Genomic DNA, 15,490 nt, shown 5'->3' with positions numbered 1-15,490 from the left:
TTTGACCTGAAATGCCTCCCATGTTTTAGCACCCGTTATTAATTGTAACACTAGCGCTGCCAACAATGCTAGGCAGCAGCCTGCCACAATCATTGCGCTGATTAGTACGCAATAAGCACACCACCGCTAGATCATGTCCCTCTCCCCGCACACACAGAACACAACTGACCGAGAACGCAGACGCACCGACTACCGAGCCACCGGAGCCGCTACGTTCACATGAGACGGCCGCCGGCCTCCCCCCTTCCCTCCCCCTCCCTCGGAGACGGCCGGCCGCCCGACCAATCAGCACGCAGGAACGAGAGGCGTCGCCGGCGGGCAGAGCGCGGGGGTGCCCCCGGGCTGGGAAGCCTACGAGACTCCCACGGCTGCCAAGGGATGTCTTTGGGCTGGGAAGCTCCCGAGATTTCCACGGCTGATGAAAACGTTGTGTGGATGTTTGGTGTTTTCGTTTGACTTGTAACCTGGGCCTCGTTAGTCGTTTCATAAAAGGAATAACTTACGGCGTTCCGTCAATTATGCCAGTTTCGGCGTATTTGATGCCAATTCGGTTTCATAAAGCCGGAGACCGGAGTAAGTCACGCCATCGAAATTACGGAACATCATTTAGGTACGGCAAATGCTCGATTCCGTACCAATTGATGCCATTTGGGTTTCATAAAACGACGTAATTAACGCCAAATATTTTATCAAGCTCTTGATATCAGTGGTGTAGGTATACTACGCACAAATTTGTTGCGTGAATTTGAATAAATGTTAATATTCGAAGCTAAAGTTGTGGATATTTTTGATTTTTTTTTACAATGTTGAGCCCGGTGACGAAGAAAGAACAGCCGAAAGAAGAAAAAGAAACTGGAAATCTTCCGTATCACTCCGTACCATTCCGTGATTTGTGGCCACCATCGGAAATTTGTTTATTCGCCGCACCGCACCACTTTTGTAGCTAGGCACTTCTGCAATTAGCGCAATTAGCTGCAATTAGCTGGCTTTCTGCTGTTTTCAATAAGTTGTTACGGAGCGAGCGAAGCGAGCGGAGTCTTACGTAGAATAACGGAAATTTCTGAGTATGAGCGGCCGGCCGGCCGTGGTCACGATTCTGCGACGCTTATATCTCAGCAACCACTTGACCGATTTACATGCGGTAATTTTTGTAGGGTAGCTTCATACCTTCTATCAAGTATTGGACTATTCCCGATGCATGTGGGTGACCCCTTATGCGCGTGCCACGTGCAAAACGAAGAGGTGTCACTTTTGTAATTGTTGCAATATCTCGGTAACTACCGGGCCGATTGCGCTGAAAGTTGGCATGTAGGTAGGCACCCACTAGGCAATGCATATCCATGTGCCAGAGTTGGGGTGCTGCTGCACGTGCGCACGTGCAGGGGTCGATTCCAGATCTCGAGAACGGCTGGACCGATTGCGCTCAAATTTGGTACACGGTTACGGAGCAGTTAGTAGGGTGCCGTGCACAAGTCAGTTGGGACCAAGGCCGTATAAGAGGTTGGGACCCATTTTGCACGTGCGCACGTGCAGGGTGCCGCTTCCAGATCTCGAGAACGGCTGAGCCGATTGTGCTCAAATTTGGCACATCGCTAGAGACCGGTTAGTAGGGTGCCGTGCGTAAGTCAGTTGGAGGTACCCCCTCGCAATTTCGCACGTGCAAGGCCCACCCTCTCGCTCGCTCCGTTAATCGCCCCATAAGGCGTTATACTGGTTTTAATAAAGGATGATCAGCAAAATCATATTTGTTTTTTCAAAAATATTTTCTAAGATTTAAAATCAAAATAATTGTTCTATAATTTCTGGTAAAAAAGTGTTGACATGAAATTGCAATTTGTAGGACGCTTGATAAATCATGGCACCTACGCAAATATGCCAATTTACGGAGGTGTAAACAATTCCAGTTGTAGCTTTATGAAACGGCTTCGTTTGCGCTCCGCAGTCTGAAAGGGTGTGAATTACGGAAAGATGTAAGTTACGGCAGAGCTTTATGAAACAAGGCCTGGGCCCAGCCCCAATCTAACCAATGTCGTAATTAGGATTTGGCAGCACCGGCCGTAGTTAACGGCATTGATATAAAAAATATCCTTTTTATTTACATCCAGTTAATCTTGTCCAATGATTTTGATAGCGTGACTGATTATGAATGTTGCCCGCACGAATGAATAAATGAATGGTAAATAGTTTTGAATGTTACCGAATGCCGTGAATGCGCATTCACGGCATTTGGTAACATTCAGAACCAGGGCTGCGGAGTCGATGGATTTTCGGCGACTCCGACTCCGACTCCGACTCCGGCTTTCAAAAACCAGCTCCGACTCCGACTCCGACTCTGGGCAGAATTGTCGACTCCGACCGACTCCAACTCCCGACTCCGACTCCGCAGACTTAGCAGGGCTGCGGAGTCGACAGATTTTCGGTGACTCCGACTCCGACTCCGACTCCGGTTACAACTGTCGACTCCGACCGACTCCGACTCCGACTCCGACTCCGACTCCGCAGCCCTGTAATCAGAACTATTCCACATTCACTTTTTCATTCGTTCAGGCAACATTCATATTTCATAATCATTCACGCTATCAAAATCATTATGTAGACAAGATTAGCGGGATGTAAATAAAAAGGATATCTTTGATATCAGTGCCGTAAACTCCGCCCAGTGCTGCCAAATCCTATTCACGGCATTGGTAAATGGTAAGATTGGGCCCTGGTGTCTTGAGTGATGAGTGTGTGGCGTTAAGCCGATGATTTTATTCACAGTTTACAAACATAGAAAGATATCTTATTTACCAATACCTTGCGCTTATCAACCGAAATTGACAGGAATTTGAATAATGCACCCTGTTCTTAGCCACTTGCACCCCGTGATCGATATAGTGTCTGTTACATTGTGCTGGTTCCAGAATACTGATGCAGGTCGGCATAGGCGGCGGAACGGGGAGACACCGGGGCACCGTCCCCCCTTTGATTTTGGCATTTTAACATTAGCCCTATGGGCTTTGCATGGAAAGAATGGGACCATAAGTCGGCAGTGCCCCCCCCCCCTTAATTGAAGGGGTTGCGCCGCTACTACAGGTCGGGCAAAGTCGCAGGTCATTACTTAATTTAGCCAAGTTGCGCTAATACAACCTTTATGTATGCTTATCATTAGAATCAGCAGAGCCTGACCATTACAACAATAGCCAAAACAAGACGATTCCTGTCAATTTTCAAAATCCTGATAAAGCCTTTAATTTCAATTACCAACAACCAGCAAGTCAACCACCCCCGGCCGCAGTCCGACCCACCAGCCCGTCCCGTGTCTGTCACTCCCACCAACCCGTCTCCCCGGCTTTTGCTCCGGTAGCTGCGGGACTGACCTGTCCCACCAAACTGTCCCCGACCGCTGCGCTGTCCCACCAACCTGTCCTCGGCCGCTGCACTGTCCCACCAACCTGTCCTCGGCCGCTGCACTGTCCCACCAAACTGTCCCCGGCCGCTGCACTGTCCCACCAAACTGTCCCCGGCCGCTGCGCTGTCCCACCAACCTGTCCCCGGCCGCTGCGCTGTCCCACCAAACTGTCCTCGGCCGCTGCGCTGTCCCACCAAACTGTCCCCGGCCGCTGCGCTGTCCCACCAGACCGTTCCGGCCGCTGCACTGTCCCACCAGACCGTTCCGCCCGCTGCGCTGTCCCACCAACCTGTCCCCGGCCGCTGCGCTGTCCCACCAGACCGTTCCGGCCGCTGCACTGTCCCACCAGACCGTTCCGCCCGCTGCGCTGTCCCACCAACCTGTCCATGGCCGCTGCGCTGTCCCACCAGACCGTTCCGGCCGCTGCGCTGTCCCACCAAACTGTCCCCGGCCGCTGCGCTGTCCCGCCAGACCGTTCCGGTCGCTGCACTGTCCCACCAAACTGTCCTCGGCCGCTGCGCTGTCCCACCAAACTGTCCCCGGCCGCTGCGCTGTCCCACCAACCTGTCCTCGGCCGCTGCGCTGTCCCACCAAACTGTCCCCGGCCGCTGCGCTGTCCCACCAACCTGTCACCGGCCGCTGCACTGTCCCACCGAACTGTCCCCGGCCGCTGCGCTGTCCCACCAAACTGTCCTCGGCCGCTGCGCTGTCCCACCAAACTGTCCTCGGCCGCTGCGCTGTCCCACCAACCTGTCCCCGGCCGCTGCACTGTCCCACCGAACTGTCCCCGGCCGCTGCGCTGTCCCACCAAACTGTCCTCGGCCGCTGCGCCGTCCCACCAAACTGTCCCCGGCCGCTGCGCTGTCCCACCAGACCGTCGACCGGCGGGCCGCCGCTCCAGCCACCACCAGCCGCAGCGGAGGCCAACAGCCACGCCAGGCCGAGCTCAACTTGTGAACAACGTGTATTGAAAGGTTCAATCTCCGAGACAAAGTAACTAGTACCTACCCACCACAGAACAGAAGGAAACGTCGAAACGACCGGCATCTCTGCATCCGCCCCTGGCAGAATCGGTATTTATCATCTTCAATTACGTACACCGCTTCAGTCAACGAAACAAGTCCGATCTAGAACGGCTTAACTGCTCACTAATCTACTGCCGTCTCCAGCCTTTTTCGGTTCATTTCCCAGCAGCTCGCTCCTACTAGCTGACCTGTACGTTCAAAGGTCGGCTCACCGACTCCCACCCACGGGCCCGTCAGTCCTTGAAGCCTCTGAACTGCAGGCCAGTAACCCGTCCAGTCGCTGCGCCTGCGTCTGCTAGTCCCCGGACCTTTGGGCGGAACATGCACACTCGTCCAGTCGCCGGGGGGCGTGTGGACCACCGACGCCCACAGGTGGGGGTGGGGCTCTGGGCGCCCCCGCGCCCCGACTACGGGCCGGGGTGGGACTCGGGCGCCGGGTACCCGGCTCCGGGCGGCGTGGGGAAGGTCTCGTGAGACCGCAGGTGCGCCCGCAGGTTGCTGCGGTTGCTGTAGATCCGTCCGCAGACGTGGCACTTGGTCTCGCCGCGGTGCTTGGCCTTGTGCTGCGAGTAGCTGGACGAGCTGCGGAACCGGATGCCGCAGTCGGGACACACGATGACGGGGGCGTTGGTGGACGGCTGCGCGGTGCGTCCAACGGCCGCTGCTCCCGGCGGGACGGCGGCGAGCGGCCACTGCCGCGGCGGCCAGCCTGAAATCGGCGGACAGAACAGTTAGAACCAGCGGACACCAGGCAGAGACACTCTGAGACCGGCGGACAGCACAGTCAGAGACACAGAGACCGGCGGAGAGGACCGTCAGAGACACCCGGCGGACAGGACCGTCAGAGACACACACCCGGCGGACAGGACCGTCAGAGACACTCACCCGGCGGACAGGACCGTTAGAGACGCACAGAGACCGGAGGACAGGACCGTCAGAGACACTCTGAGACCGGCGGACAGGACCGTCAGAGACACTCTGAGACCGGCGGAGGACCGTCAGAGATAGAGACCGGCGGACAGGACCGTCAGAGACACTCTGAGACCGGCGGACAGGACCGTCAGAGACACATGGAGACCGGCGGACAGAACCGTCAGAGACACAGAGACCGGCGGACAGGACCGTCAGAGACAATGTCAAAGCCGGGAAAATTCGACGGGAATGTACCTACTCTTTGATGACTGAAAGTGACCCCAGCGTTGACCTGACCAAAAATTATCACTATAGCTACTTTAGAAAGTACCTACTAGTGGATACCTATCGATTGTTTTTTTTTTCTCGTCTATCCTTTTTTTTAGATAAACGGGAGTGGCCACAGGGGCGAAACTCATCGCCTCCAGGCGGGTGTGGCCAAGATAAAATGGTTACCATAGCGAGGTTCACAGGAGACCCACACCTGGAATGAAAACTGAAACGGAAACGCCGTGGAATAGAAATGGCAGCACTGGCTGAAGTTCAGCTGCAGAAAACTGCCATCAGATGCAAAATGGTTTTCACGCATTTCATTCCATCGTATGTTGACGGCCTAAAGAATCATTTCGTTGACTCGGATAACCGTTTGTGAGCACTGGTATCATTGTAAATGTTACCAAATGCCGTGAATAGAATAGTACGGCATTTTATAATATTGGGCCCTGAGAGTGGTATATTAATTATATGAATAAATGTATTGAATAAGATAAGCATATAAATGTCATAAGCTGTGATATACACCTACGTAGGTATTGTGCAATGTAGGTACATTAATAAACTAGTCCCTATACGTGTGGCGACCTCCACTGACGTCCAACTGGCGTCTAACTGAGCAAACGTCCAAGTTGGCGTCCAACTTGACGTCTAACTGTTGAACGGAGACTTACAAGCTAGACGCGTCTAATTTAGCCGCGCCAGATAGACGCAGCGGCCGTCGAGACTCGAGCTAGACGCGTCTAAGACTTGACGCGTCTAGCTAGACGCGAAATGGAAGTATCCATCCATTATGTCACCAAGGCTACATGGCGAATGGCGATGTATGCGGTGAATACACTGCTACGCAATACGCAAACCGTTTTTACCGGATCGTTTGTTGAACGTCGCGGCCCGCCCAGCCAATAGCAGTTGCACAGCGCGGACGGCCGTCTGAGAGGGTATATTGTGTACCGACCGAAGCCGTACTGACGGCGGGTGATCGGTCACACACGGTGGGAACGTGTCAGGCCCGGAGTGTGTCCTCGCACAGACCCAGTGGCCCCCTGTGGGAACAGACGTGAGACGGACCCCCCCCACACACACACACAGGCGGCCCCCCCCGTGGAGACAGCCGGACCTCCTCCCTCCCCCACCACACACACACACAGACCCAGTGACCCCCTGTGGGGACAGCCGCACACCCTGACCCACCCACTCAACGGCCGAAGCTCGGGCCGCTCCAAAAGACAGCGCCTCGACCGCGCCTCGCTCAATCGTAGCGGACACAACCAGTGTTTGTAATAAGAGTATCACAGGTGACAGCACATGATACATGAGTTAGGTTCGCCGGTATGTTCGCCGCATTCGCAAGGTACGGCGCACCGCAGGAATGAAGGATCTGTAGGAACTGTCGAGGCTTTGACAAACCCTGGTCACGCGTGACGTCATCAGTCATTCCACGGTCGGTGACAGCAAATGAATGTGTTACTTGACAAATCGGTGCAGTCAGGAGCAAAAAAAACAAAACAAAACAGAACAGCCACTTGAAGAGACCACTCCTCAATCGTGTCCACTGGACAACTGGGCATTGAGGGCACTCAGGCACTGTAATACACTGAAAACCACCGTATGTGGAGCTCCTATTGAACGTCAGAAACCCCTGCCACCACCAAGTCTGACAGCCCATAGAATGCCCAAAGCCCATTGAGGTGGTTGCTGCGGCTGGTCGTGTTTGTCTTCCCCGCACTGGCTCAGAGGGGTTGCTGGGGGCGAGCTCCTATAAAGTCCACACGCAGCACACATGCAGCCACTCCGCTGTGCGCAATTACGCCAGCAGAAGCACTCTATCCGGCACCGTTCGGGCAGAGTTTCCCACCAAAGCCCTGCTGCGGACGGACGCCGGACAGTGCGGCGTACCTCGGCCGAGCCTGAGTGAGGCTGCTGCTGGATTTTAAACACCAGACGGGAGCGCGGCAGGCACGACGGAGCGGCGACCCACTGCAGGTCCCAGTGCAGGTAACCGCCGGCTGCAGGGCACTGGCCGCTGAGGTTGGAGGAGGTCCGCGGACACCCAGCCCGATGTCTGCCGTCGGCGCCCGCCGCCCGCGGCTCTGTCTGCTGACCCCCGGCCCGATGTCTGCCGTCGGCGCCCGCCGCCCGCGGCTCTGTCTGCTGACCGTGCTGGTGGCGCTGCCAGGGCTCCCTGTCGACGCGCGTCTGGCCGGCGGTGGTGCCGCGCGCGCCGCCCTCGGCTCAGGCGCCGGCGCCGTCGCTGCTGAGCTGCGCGCTGCGCTGTCTGCGCGCCCCCGCCGCCGGCTGCGCGGCCGTCCACCACGGCGGGGGCTGGTGCCGTCTGTACGCGCGCGCCGCCTGCGACGGTGACGGCGGCGGGCTCGAGTACCAGCAGTCGCCGACAGACGGCAGGTACGTGGCGGTGAGCCTGCCGGCGCCGCGGCCCGTCGGCGACCGGTGTCCGGGCCCGCGGGACGGCTCGGACGCCTGTGAGCGGGTCTGCACGCCGGCCGCCGGAGGGGACGACTCGTGGACGCTGCTGGGCCACCGGCTGCCGGCCAGTGTGGACGTGTGGACGTGTCGCGGCACTTTCGGCGCCGTCTGGAAACAGATCACCGAGCAGCAGTGTCAGCTCACCATCGGCGCCACCGGCCAGTCGCTGCTGGCGCTCGGCTTCGGACCGGCCGCCGACGTCAGCTTCCTGTTCGTCGTCTTCGTGTTCAACGACATGGTGGCCATCTCAGAGACGGTCTCGGCGTCCGGCGCCAGCGCCTCCGAGCTGGTGGACCCGCAGTGGCCGCTGCTGCGCCCTCCGGAACTGACCTCGCTCTGGGTCAGCTGGTGTGACGGCGTGCTGCAGGTGAACGTGACGCGGCCCGAGGGCGGCGACCCGGTCACCACCAGTCTGCCGATCGGCAGCCCGCACGCGGCCGTCGAATTCGTCAACCTTCAGGGCTACACTAACGTCTGGCGGCTGGGCCGACCGCTGGCCGACCCCTGGACCGCCACCGAGGCCGGCTGGACGGCCCAGCGCGTCTACACGGTGCCGGCCAAGAGCGCGCTGTGGCGGCGCGTGGCGGCCGCGCCGGTGCCCTCCTGGAGCGTTGAGTTCCTGTGTGCGGGCGCCGCCGGCTGCCACGTGCTGTTCAAGGAGACGGCCCTGACGTCGGCGCTGGTGCACGTCGTGCTGGACGGGAACGGGACGCAGGTGCGGCTGAGCGCCGATGGCCAGGCGGTGCTGCCCTACCCGCTGCGCGCCGCCGCCGCCGTCGACCCGCTGCACTTCCGCTGGTTCCGCGTCACCTTCGACGACGGTCGCGTCCTGGCGTTCGACGACGGCGGCGACGCCACCGGCCCGCGCGCCGTCATGAACGAGAGTCTGACCGAGCTGTGGGCGGCGGTGGCGGCCGACCCGGCGGCGGACAGCCCGCCGCCGCCGCCCGCCCAGGTCAGCTGCCTGGGGCTGGCCAGCGAGCAGCAGCCCGCCAGCTACCGCGTCTTCGAGTACGACCCGCAGTGGGGCCAGGAGAGCGGCTACGCGGCCGGCGCCGGCCTGCTGACCGCCGAGGAGGGCGGCGCGCTGCTGACTCCGACCACCGCCACCAGCACCACAACCCTGCCGTCCCCCTGACCGGGGACTAGAGGGGTGCGCGGAAATCACAGCACCACAACCCTGCCGTCCCTTCGCCGGGGGGTAGTGGAGGCACATGGAAACTGGCAATCGCCAGCAGCAGCACCGTCGTACCCTTGGCGGGAGAGGGATGTAAGTGGGGGTACGCGGTGCTCACTTTTCAGACTGGTTGGAGGCGGCGTGAGCCATCCATTAATTACGGAGCGAGCGAAGCGAGCGTAGTCTTTCCTTAGATTAACGGAAATTTCTGAGTATGAGCGGCCGGCCGGCCGGCCGGCCGTGGTCACGCTTTTGCGAGGCTTATATCTCAGCAACCACTTGACCGATTTACATGCGGTAATTTTTGTAGGGTAGCTTCATTCCTGCTACCAAGTATTGGACTATTCCCGATGCATGTGGGTGACCCCTTATGCACGTGCCACGTGCAAAACGAAGAGGTGTCACTTTTGCAATTGTTGCAATATCTCGGTAACTACTTGGCCGATTGCGCTGAAAGTTGGCATGTAGGTAGGCACCCACTATGCAATGCATATCCATGTGCCAGAGTTGAGGTGCTGCTGCACGTGCGCACGTGCAGGGGTCGATTCCAGATCTCGAGAACGGCTGGACCGATGGCGCTCAAATTTGGTACATGGTTAGGGACCGGTTAGTAGGGTGCCGTGCACAAGTCAGTTGAGGCCCATTTTGCACGTGCGCACGTGCAGGGTGCCGCTTCCAGATCTCGAGAACGGCTGGGCCGATTGTGCTCAAATTTGGCACATCGCTAGAGACCGGTTAGTAGGGTGCCGTGCACAAGTCAGCTGGAGGTACCCCGTCGAAATTTCGCACGTGCAAGGCTCACCCTCTCGCTCGCTCCGTTAGTCGCCCCAAAAGGCGTTATACTGGTTACTATATGTAACGTGACTCAATATTATGCAACCCACGGGTTCCGATTTAAGTCCGACCTTAGCTAGTACGCCTTCTCTATGTAGAAAGTGAAATAAGCATTTGATCGTTGTGCAACTTATCTCTCACCGGATTACTTTTTCAGAAAACACAAGTTTTACTGGTGTGCTGCAAATAAAGCTAGCATAGCAAAATACCACTATTAAATGAGCACTGAGCACTGAGTGAGCAGGGCCTATTTCGATTTCTATTTTCGTCTATTTCTTACACTTCGTTCCCCATCCAGCCCATAGAGTGAGTGACTAACCCAGTGGAAGCTCTCGCCAAGGTCCGCTTGTCGATAGATCTTATCGACTGCGCGACCGTCATCGCCGATATTCACGCTATCCGCTTCATAGTGCGTTCATACAGAGCACCCCTGCTATGTGTTACAGACAGTGGGTGGGCTTGTCGTTTTTTGCCAATACTCCGAAGAAGCGTTGAATCCATTCCAAAATATCAAACGCTCAAATATGAAGCTGTCTAATCTCTATGTATTTCACAACCTCCACATAGTTCCGGCAGCGATTGGCAATGAACACTAAGGTCCGACTCACACCCACTAGGGTCTGGCTCACAACTCACAAGGTCCGACTCAGACCCACTAAAGGTCCGGCTCACAAGGTCCGACTCAGACTCGCTGAGGTCCGACTCAGACCCATCGCGCTCCGACTCAATCAACACGGTCCGACTCAATCTACACGGTGCGACTCACACCCACTGTACGGCCCGGCTCACACCTACTAAATGTAGTACCTAGTTACTAGTTAATACGGCAGCGCTGCCGCAACACTCGGCTCTCTAAGCAGACGTCCTTAGGTCAACAAAAATGCAAAAAATCAAGCTATTATTCAACATTTTCTGATACCCTAGTGACAAAACCAACCAAAAGCGAAACAAAACAGGAAGAGAACTCGAATCAAACAGCTAGAAGTGACTCGAATAAAAAGCGACAAGCCCGGAAGGCGAAGCAACATCGCAAAATCACTGCTACAATTAATAGTTTGTAATTATTGTATGTAATTATTATGATCATGGTAAAATCACACCGCGTTAAAAAAGCTGAGCTTCAAAACAATGACTTAACATTGAGCAACACAACCAAGGCCCAGCAATAATAAAGACGGCGGCCGCTTGCTGTGGCCGGCCAGTCGCAGAGCCGTCCACTCGGGGCAGCGCGGCCCCCGCTCCACCGGCGACCCTGTGCCCTCAGTCCGTGGTCACTGATCAGGGCAGCGCGGCCCCTGCTGCACCGCCGACTCCGTGCCCTCAGTCCGTGATCACTGATCAGGGCAGCGGCGCGGCCGGCGGCTTGGGCCGCATGCTCGTCTGCACCTTGAAACGGCCGTTCTTGAATTTGTGGATCAACTTGTTCCGCATGAACGCCTGCAAAAGGAGGGCTTAACAGTGAATGTGGCCTGGTCAGCATTAATCAGATCACATTGATTTAAGTCTTCGAGCAGTATCTTCAAATGGATTATCTCTTCAGTTCAGTTTATTTTAATCATGCGGCAGAAGTTCTCTATGTATATTTATTCAAAAAGCCATTAAAAACGTCCATAAATGAGTGACGTCGATTTAAAAAAGACCTGCATGAAATACGCACGACGCCCTAGACCAGTGGCGTAACACGTGAGACATCTTACTTTGCAAGGTAATGTACCCCGACACCCCACCCATGGTGCGCCTCTCAGTCTCGACACTGCTGAGGCGGTACCCTTACAGAGCACCCCGGAGTAGTGGGCTCACTGCTGAGGCGGTACCCTGACATAGCACCCCTGACGCGACTTCCACCAGTGAGCTCCCTGCTGAGGCGGTACCCTTACAGAGCATCCTGGAGTAGTGAGCTCCCTGCTGAGGCGGTACCCCGACAGAACACCCCTGACAGAGCACCCCGGAGTAGTGAGCTCACTGCCGAGGCGGTACGCCTTACAGAGCACCCCTGACAGAGCAGCCCGGCTCACCAGTCTCTGCGGCAGCGTCATGGCGCCGAACAGGTGCGGGTACTTTTCCACAATGAGCGCCGTCATGTTGGTGTACCACTGGCGCGGGTTGCGCGGCTGGCTGCGGAGGCAGGGGAAGGCCAGCCAGTCATATACCGAGCCGCCCCCGACGGCAGCCGTCTCGGTAAACCACGCCGAACGGGATACGACGCTAAAAGCGCGGACTTTGTCGATAGTTATAATACGATGTAGAAACAGAACGATACAGACAAGCAACAACATTATCAGAACTTCAAAATAGGGCTAACAGTATCGCGCACTGAATGAGGGTAGACTAGTTCATTTTAGACCCATTGATCAGCCATTTTCGGTGAAGCGTGAAGCTGAACCCCTTCCAACTCCCTCGGAGTGTTTTAGGCGGGGGACTCTGTACGTACGGACACTCGAGCGAGAAGAAGCGCTCGAAGATGACGGTCATGAAGCTGGACCAGTCGTGCTGGACGAACGGCTGCTGCTCCAGCAGCTTCTGCTGTATGAGCAGCGGGAACCAGTCCAGCTCCAGACGCGCCTGCCTGAAAACCAACGGTCCGCGCCGGGCTTCAGCCGAGGCTGGAACTCGAGTAAAGCAGGCAACACAAAGGAGGAGTGTAGGCTGGGGCGTGAAATAAGGGAACGAGAACCCGCATAACGTCGAATAAAGAGGCGGGAAACAATCAAAAGAGCAAAACAACAAAATCAATACAAAAGGGAACGCCATTTGCTTACTTGTCTTCAGTTACTTATTTAAAATGTATTTTCTTTTTTAATCAAACCAGACTTTACCATGAATAAAGAACGACAAACCACTGAAAAGACTGCAAACACACTGGTTTGTGCTTAAAACGTCAGAAGGGCCCCATCGGTGGCCTGTTTACGCGGCGGCTGGCGCTCTCTGTCGTTAGTCGAACGTACCAGTCAGGGTGCTCGGAGAACTCATCGCCACCGCCGCCGAGGGCCAGTGAGCCGCTGCAACGGTCACACAACGGTCACAGGAGAGGTCAAACAGCGTGCTGACCGCCGCTGAAAACCGCAGTGGATAACTGCAGCAGGTAGAGCGGCAGTGGCGCCGCTCGAACCTCCGGTCATTGGTGGTGGTCCGTAGAATATACAACGGTAATGTGCAACAAACCTTTGCCTGTTTCTAAACAGCACATCCAGACTACATAAACAGCGAATCAATTTGTCATTGATTTACTGATAAACCGAACCAATCGAATCAAGCTGTGTCTTGACCGCGTGCATTTCTTTTAACTTTAAACAACTAGCAAAGGTAAATTAGAAACATTTATAAGTTACGGAACTTTTTAACTCACATGGTAACACAATACCATGAACAATGGAGTGGCACCTTACCTGCCGTGAGTCTGATCGGCCATGAAGCTCTGCTCAGCAGCGGACATCATACTGTCACCGCCAAACGTCTGCCGCGGAGAGAGAGAGAGAGAGAGAGAGAGAGAGAGAGAGAGAGAGAGAGAGAGAGAGAGAGAGAGAGAGAGAGAGAGAGAGAGAGAGAGAGAGAGAGAGAGAGAGAGAGAGAGAGAGAGAGAGAGAGAGAGAGAGAGAGAGAGAGAGAGAGAGAGAGAGAGAGAGAGAATGAGAGAGAGAGAGCAAGATAATTGAAGGTCAAGTTGAGGTAAAGAAGCATTAATTTTTATCATAACCTTCCTTTCCTTAAAAAATGCATTGGGATACCTACCATGCAAAAATTACAATAAGTTGAAGATTTTTTAACTAATTTAGCGGCCACACACCTTTTAGTAATGCATTAGGAAGAAAAATAAAAGAGGTAGACAAACAAAAATGTTATTTGTCTTGGAAATATAAATATTTACTCTTACCTATATTTTTTTTAAAGAAAAAAGGAAAGAACACGACAACAAATCATGCCCTTCCAGCACGGACTCCAAGAAAGTCAACGTCAGGTGGATTGATTTAGTTGTAGGTAGGTAGGCAAGCAATGACATTTTAAAACATTATTGTAAGCATAATGATAGGTATGTAACAGCAACCTTCTGTTAATTCTTTGAATACTTACTTTGGTTGGGATGGGATGGTTAAAAACAAAATTAAGTGATGCCGGACAATTAATACTAAGAATAAAAATAACGGGAGCTAAAATACAGCGAGAGTTTGGAGCGCAGCAGCCGGCAGCTTTGCGCCGGGTGTAAGCACGACATTGCCAACATACCTCCGCGCTCCACTGTCACCAGGAAAACGAAACACCCCGTGCAACGGTCAAACACCTTATAAAAATTGATAACACCTTTTAAGCTACACATATTGTCAGCCAGGAAGAAAAATAATTATTTTACACAACAAAACTAAAAATAAAGTGATATCCACCATGTATGTATGTTGATAGCTGAATGCTGAATCGCCTGACTGAAAACTATTTCAAGGAATTGAGCGAAAAACATTATCAATCACGATGTCAAATTTTGATCCAACAATGTTCCATCGATGACTTGCGATAGCATGCCTTTTTAAACGATCTTATAACACATTTTTGTAAACGGTAAAAAATGCGACCTTTGACATGACCTGTTACATCATCGTTTGGTCCTAGTTCAATGAAATTGGGTCCCAGGGTAGTTCCCCGGTGAAGCTAATCTAACGCCGTTTGAAGTTTGAAAATCAATAGGTAACTTTCCGAGATTCTAGAGGGGCCGAGACGCCCCTCCCCCCACGGGTGGTAGGGTCCGGCAATAACGCTACGGGGCACGGGTAAGGGAAAATCAGTTTGATTAAATTGCAGCAATTCACGGGTTCTGGCGGTTATGGTTTCCAGACACTATTCCAGTCCATGATTGCGCCTGTAAATGGGTGTCATACCTGTTTGCGTGTTTCATAAATCCATGCTTACATACATACATATGTACAGGTCTCGCGGGTTTTAGGTAGGTTTTGCACCTAGAGAATTTAGTGTACTTCAGGCTATATCTTCGTCGTCTAAATCTTTTAGGTAAGTGTTGAAGATGCGATCGACTTGTTGGGTAACAAGCCGGCCATGATCGTGTAAAATGGCTTCATCGTAGATCGATTAGTTTCTGAGACATAACCGGAAATGCAGAAGTGCAAAACCTACTGCTTAATCTCGCGAGACCTGTACATACATACCTACATATCAAATCTTTGGCCCCCTTTGCCTGTTTATTTATACGCTATCACAGACCGCTGAGGGCCGGACTCACCATGTAGGGTTCGATGGCAGAGGCGGCGCCGGCCAGGGTAGACGTCGTCCAGGGGGACAGTGAGGGGTCGCCTGGGGGAGAAGGGCGTTTGTCGGAACAGGTGCCACAACACGGCCCTCGTTCAGGGGTAGGGGGTCACCTGGGCCCTCGTCCAGGGGTAGAGGGCA

At 54.5% G+C, this 15,490-nt stretch overlaps 1 protein-coding gene across 1 annotated transcript in view; it reads right to left on the bottom strand.

Annotated features, from left to right (window-relative positions):
- Positions 1 to 10,624: 10,624 nt before the first annotated feature.
- Positions 10,625 to 15,490, bottom strand: part of LOC122365416 (protein tramtrack, beta isoform-like) — a gene marked incomplete at its 5' end in the record, with an annotated part of 42,249 nt that continues 37,383 nt past the window's right edge. The window contains 6 exons of the mRNA XM_043336628.1: positions 10,625 to 11,536; positions 12,115 to 12,214; positions 12,531 to 12,665; positions 13,045 to 13,098; positions 13,486 to 13,553; positions 15,324 to 15,394. Of these exons, the coding sequence (XP_043192563.1) occupies positions 11,438 to 11,536; positions 12,115 to 12,214; positions 12,531 to 12,665; positions 13,045 to 13,098; positions 13,486 to 13,553; positions 15,324 to 15,394 (527 nt within the window). The remainder of the gene's footprint in view (positions 11,537 to 12,114; positions 12,215 to 12,530; positions 12,666 to 13,044; positions 13,099 to 13,485; positions 13,554 to 15,323; positions 15,395 to 15,490) is intronic.

This window comes from Amphibalanus amphitrite, unplaced genomic scaffold (assembly GCF_019059575.1).
Source record: "Amphibalanus amphitrite isolate SeventyFive unplaced genomic scaffold, NRLGWU_Aamphi_draft 000739F_arrow, whole genome shotgun sequence".
NCBI lineage: Eukaryota > Metazoa > Arthropoda > Thecostraca > Balanomorpha > Balanidae > Amphibalanus > Amphibalanus amphitrite.
This window is presented reverse-complemented; position numbering and strand designations above follow the sequence as displayed.